The 6,204-nt window shown below is 40.2% G+C and overlaps 1 protein-coding gene across 1 annotated transcript; it reads right to left on the bottom strand.

Annotated features, from left to right (window-relative positions):
- Positions 1–599: 599 nt before the first annotated feature.
- Positions 600–2,390, bottom strand: insl5a (insulin-like 5a). Its single transcript, XM_082511593.1, has 2 exons — positions 1,951–2,390; positions 600–1,028 (listed from the first exon to the last, which is right to left on the bottom strand). The coding sequence occupies exons 1-2, from the start codon at positions 2,120–2,122 to the stop codon at positions 898–900; spliced, it is 303 nt and encodes a 100-aa protein (XP_082367719.1). The 5' UTR covers positions 2,123–2,390; the 3' UTR covers positions 600–897.
- Positions 2,391–6,204: the final 3,814 nt, after the last annotated feature.

The following is a 6,204-nucleotide window of genomic DNA, read 5'->3' as shown; positions in this document are numbered from 1 at the left end:
ATAACGTGTTAAATGGGTGGAAATCCCTAGATCAATGTTTAAATTAACACTCACGCATTGACTCTGTCGGCTATGTTTTGCCATGCATGCCCCCTTTCTTTTGCAGCTGAGGCTGTGTAACTTTTTTTCCGCAAAATTTGCATGTTATCGGCATATGCTGCCATCAGAATTTCGGCCTCAAGCGCTGTAAAATACATTGACCGCGCCTTCTTTCCCTCCGTCTCCATGGTGACTCGCTTAATCTGTGCTCCACTAATCAGGGCTTTATGTATCCTCGTGCGCGCGCTTAACTTGGGGTTAAAGCAACTCCGCGTTGACTGAACTAATTGTTATCAGCCTTTCTGAAACCGAATATTCCGAGTTGGACAGTTCGGGGTTACTCAACCCTGAGTATCGTTTTTCACTCTGAGTTTTCTAAACCGGCTTCTTGAAATAGGGCCCTGCTCTGCCAGCTGGTTTAGTTACTTATTCATGTACTTGTGTACATACTTGCTTACTTTTGCGTGGGGGGGTCTTAGTGATCCAGTTTGATACGTTCACACGTTGTCCAGTATTTGGAGTAAAAAACAAACAAACCTTTGCAGAATTGAATCCCGGTGTTATAATAGAATATTTATTTGACAAAAGCAGCAAAAAAATGACCAAATACAGGTGAAAGTTGCAAGAAAGACAACTGATTTTAAAACATTTATTTATGGTCGCACATGTACAGCTCGGGTTCAGGAACATGTTCAGAGATGCTCATCCAGATTCACTTCCACAAAGTTTAACAGTTGCACAGAGATCATAACAGTTCGCCACGTGAGTCAGATTTGGTTCTTAGCAAGGTACACAGTCATTATAGTCACTTTAACAACAACAACAACAACAACAACAAAAAAAGTGAGAGGATTGTCCTCAGCAGAAGTGGGCGAGGTCGGTCTTCCTGCAGCCCACCTGACAGCACATGTTGGCCAGGAAGATGTTATTATCCCGTTTGGTCATCTCTGAGGCCAAACTGCTGAACTTCTCCAAGCTGCTCTGCTCCCCTGTAGGCAGAACAAAACATCAATGAACACTGAGTGGAGGTTTTAGAATCTAAGCCTTTAACTTGGTCCTCTGCAAACGCATTAATAGTGTAACTTTAACCTTACAATCTGAATGTAACTGTGCGGGAAACTCTGTTCACCTTACTTTAAACATGACTTCCAGTAAATGCTTTCTATAGCAGTTCATTTTAGCCGACAGTGTTTCTCAACAAGTGCAGCTGATGAAGCACTGCTTTCAGACGCATCCTGTGTAATTCGTCCATGTTCCCTTTAAATAAGGAAGCGCTAAATGACTGCACGGATGAGCTCGGTCTTATTTGTCTTCTTCAGTGTCACTTTACGCTTTCCGATCAGCACGGCTGACACGCTAACTGGGTTTATTTGTGTGGTGTATTAGAGAAGACGCCCGGGGAGCCGCCAGCTACAGCATTTAATCATTGAGCTGCTGACTCCTCTGGCAGACTGTGCGTCGCTGTGCTGGGAAACACCTGTTTGGAGAAGCCCTGCGCGTCAGCCGGTGAATTAATAACATAACACATGAGGTGTAGCAAAAACTGGCAGCCTGGTTAGAAAGCACAAACTTTAGCTTGTGTTGGGTTTCATTTAAGCCTCAGAAGCAGATACAGAAGAAGTACTGTGTGGGCAAACTGCACTGAGATGGTAACTCGAAAACATGCCATTTTTTTAAAGTGATATAAATGATATTTCTATTTTTTTCTTGAACGCGGTTACACCCTCACTGCAATTTAAATAATATAAATTAAAGGGTAAATACACAGTTTGTTACTGACTTTTTCTGCATCGTTCTTTCTTGAAGTCTGAACCACTAAACTTGTAGCAAATGAAACTATAGAAAGAAACTCAGCTACTAACAGCGCGTCCCTGCTGTTGTGCGAAATGAGTAAAAGCAGAGTTTTCTCACCATCCACGTCTGGCTCGCTGAAGAACCTCCTCCAGCGGGACGCTCCACAGGTGTAGGAGATGGCGTTGATTAACTGCTTACCGCACAGCTTCATTGCCGTCACTTGCGCTCTCACCTGATCCACACACACCACTGCGCACAAGAGCAGAGGCAAAACCACCAGAGCACGCATGCTGGATATCTGACTGTTGCTCTTCCAAGCCCACCACAGCTGTTCTCTGATTCTGTCTGTTATCCTGCCGCTCTCTCGGTTATTGATCCGCCGCTCGCATCCTCCTTATATTAGATTCAATCCACCTTTGACTTCATTGATGCAGAGTGTCTTTCCACCTCCCTCTAACCAGCCCTTAGCCCATCCCAGTCACACACACACACACAAAACTTGTTGTGCTTGCGGTTATCTCCACCATCACCATTTTCAGCCATCTAAATAAGAGTTACGAGCATGAGCCTTTTACAACTCGGCCGGCAATCACATTAGCAATGGTGCAGCCCCCCCTTAGCACCCCCCCCCATTACCCATGATTGCACTGACCTTCACTACTCTGCATGGCTAATTAAGGGATGCAAAGTGATTCCCCCTCGAATCAAACAGATGTTTCTTCTGTTTACGACGCTCTGATGGCCCGTCTGTCTTTGACTTTACAGCAGTTTGGGTCATACAAGAGGAAACAAGTCAATGTTGACAGTCCATCATGCGGTCATTACGGCGCTGCTGATGGTGCGATGTGACATTTCAGCTCGATCATTAACAGCGGAGGATATGAAATTATGTTAGATGGGCATGATGCGTAGTTATAGCAGCAGAAAACAACAAAAAATATACAGACACATAAAAATATTTTTCAAATAGTAGAATCAAGCAGTATTTTCTAACTCTTAATCTTTCATCCAAACCAAACCAATGGTTCTGTCTGATGAGCAATTCCATACTAGCAAACTCTACCCTTTATTCTTTTGCAGGACACACGGAGATACAGTAACTATAACAGTTTATACATGAAGTCGGTGTTTTGACCTTGTTCAAGAAATAATAATCTTTCATTTTCTAACTCATTAGGCTGGTAGCATCTTAGAGAGGCAGCGTTTCACCAATCTGCAACAATGTGTGTCTACAAATTGCCGAACACTTAAAACTGTGAAAACATTGAACACCTCATCTGTCTACAGTACAAAAGATAATTTAAAAAAAAATGAGAGAATCTGAACCTGATTCTGTCATGGGAGATGAAGCCATGTGTGAAGATGATGCATAAACCTCGCCACCTTTGCTGGGTGAGACAAATAGACTGTGGTAAAGTGAAAAACTGTTCTGTGGTCAGGTCAATTGAAATTTGAAATTCTTTTTAGAAAACATGGACGACACGTCCTCTGCGCCAAAGAGGGGAGGGACCCTCTGACTTTTCATCATTATATATATATATATATATATATATATATATATATATTCTTAATATATATATATTAAGAAACAAATGGCAACGTCATTTGCGTGCACGCATCGTCACACTGATTACACAAGCTGGATTCTGTCTGTCACGCAGCGCAGAGATTAACTGCAAATCTTAAAGGTCACCAGCAGAGATGGGCAGTAACGCGTAATCCGATTACTTTTTTCAAGTAACGAGTAAAGTAAGGGATTACTATTGCAAAAACGGTAATTAGATTACCGTTACTTTCCCGTAGGAACGCTGCGTTACTGCGTTACTAAAACAGTGATTTTTTTGCGAGAATGTCTCATGACAGTGACGTAAGCAAGTGCGACGTTCATGACAACAGCTGTGTGCAGATCAACAGTGGATCATATGTTGAGTGCAGAGAGAGTATGAGCGTGCAGCGTTTAAAGCGTGGAAGTACTGACCTTACTTTGAGTTTGATTCCATAAAAAGTGACAAAAACATTAGTGTCCGCTGTGCGTGGGAAGAAAACTTCTTTTCACCGCGAAAAAAACCCCTAAACTTCCGAGCAACTCGCAGATTCTTCCACTGACCGCGGCACACCTGCACCAGGGTAAACCTCCGCCTACCCCACTCCTGCTTTACAGGTGAAAATAGAGCAACAGGACCGCTGAGTCTTTGACTTTATTTATTTTCTGCTATGTTTTACTTGCATCTATTTGAAAGACTGAGTGTAAACACAAAAAATATTTTATTTTATGTGCTGGAATGTGCAGAAAATAGGTTTAAATATTAAACAAATTTCTTCCAGTCAGAGAATGTTGCAGATAATTTAATTTTTGCTTGATGCATAAAGTTAAAAGATTAAAAACTAATAAAACAAGTTTAAAAAGAGACTTTTCCATCTGATTACATTTTGTATGATGGATTATGCAGAAAAAGTAGAATTGGGCTGAAAGATCTATCGCTTTATCACCTCTTCAGGTTGTAAATCGTGTTTTTAAAAAGTAACTAAGTAATTAATTACTTTTGAAAATAAGTAATCAGTAAAGTAACGGGATTACTTTTTGGGGGAAGTAATCAGTAATTAGTTACTGATTACTTTTTTCAAGTAACTTGACCAACACTGGTCACCAGTGTATGTTGCACGTTCGGGGTCAGGCAGCTTGCTTTGCTTTCTTATTTATGAGGCTATTTATTTATCTTCTCCGTTTTACCTAGAATATGTTATCATCGATAACTGCACTACTGTCTGTCTTATAAAAGGGATAGAGTCACATTTTTCTGGTTGAATAAAGGCTTAAAAGAAAAACCAACTCTACGTGCTCAAAACTTCGTGGACACAGCCTAGCTAAACTTTAAGACTGGGCTGTTTTATATCACAATATATGATAATATTTTACACATTTCTGAGTTTGTGGCAGCAGTTTTGGAGAAGTCATTTCCTGTTGAGCCTCGAGAGATACTCGTGCCTGTAACATCCAACATCAGCTGCTGATATAAGTGAAACTGTGACGATTGAGATCAAATCTCTGTCATCATTGGAGATATTAAAACATATATATGTCATAAAATTTTAAAATCTACATTTTTAATTAATAGAATGAAATAACAACTATTGCTATATGCAATGTATTTTGAAGGCTAATATATCTGCCTCTACATTTAACTCACAGCCGTAGTTGTAGGTGTGCAACTAACATTACCTTGGTATCACTGCACACATGTGAAGGACAGCTTTGAACGTCCGTGCCTTTCTCTCCATCCAACCAATCAGAAGTTACATCCCCAGTAACACATGATCATCTGAAACTTTTCTGCTGTGCAACATTTTATTTTATACTATTTTAACTTTTTTGAACTTTTACTTTACTAATTGATCATTAAATTGTTTCTAACGCAGCATTTCGTCTGACGTTTTTGGACATTTGTGTTTTTTTACTTGTTCTCAGAAACGTTGCGCAGAATCTTTGTGACAATAAAAACATGACTTCTATGTTTACTTTAATGCCCGAAAGGAAAATGTGATGTTTTCAGATTACATCTGTTTTAATGGGATTGTTCATATCTCACGGAGACATTCAGTCGCCCTTTTCTCTGGGAACTACATTTTACAAAGGGAGCCACAAGATAAGCGGATGAAACAGACATAAACCTAATTGGCTCAGGGAGACTGCATCTTTGGTCTATATGAACCTGTCAGACAAAAAGCTGACCTCAGCAGCGTCCTGCTGAAGGTAAAGCGCCCGGAGAGTGAATTCTAGTGTATTTGCAATGTTAGCCAACCATCAGTCGCCTGTGTCTGACTACAAAGGTTTAAAACTGCTGAACTTTTTTATAAGACCAGCACAAGTGCATTAACATACACCCCGGGAGGCTGAGAGAGCTGTTAGTTTAAAAACTTTGTTTTCAATGCTTGTTCCTGAAAAGAAATATAGATAAAAACACATAAAGGTTAAAAATAAGGGCAAGCACAAACAAATACTTGTTGTATTTCTGCACTCATAATGTTTTCCAGTTTTCTGTTAAATTATCACAGAAGGATCCTGGAAAACCTCCCTCCTCTCTGAGCTGAACCATCATCTGTCCATGTTTGAACCTGTGCCCAGAGGACTGAGTCTCACAACTTTCATTTTTTACATTTCCTTTTTTTTAGAAACAAATTAAACATTAACTTTTAACTTCAGATTCATGTTCTCGTGGTTTTTTTACACAATTTTTTTAAACAAAGTGTACATTTGCGCTTTTCTGGAGCAGACTGGAGCGCTTCAGCGAGTGCTGCCTTCAGTTATCACTGATATGAAAAGGCCCACGTGGTTTATTATATGTCTACATGTCATACAAATTATCAACGTCA

Source organism: Aulonocara stuartgranti (assembly GCF_965226115.1).
Source record: "Aulonocara stuartgranti genome assembly, chromosome: 17".
Taxonomy (NCBI): domain Eukaryota; kingdom Metazoa; phylum Chordata; class Actinopteri; order Cichliformes; family Cichlidae; genus Aulonocara; species Aulonocara stuartgranti.
The sequence above is the reverse complement of the archived record's forward strand: the minus strand, read 5'-3'. Positions and strand labels throughout refer to the sequence as shown.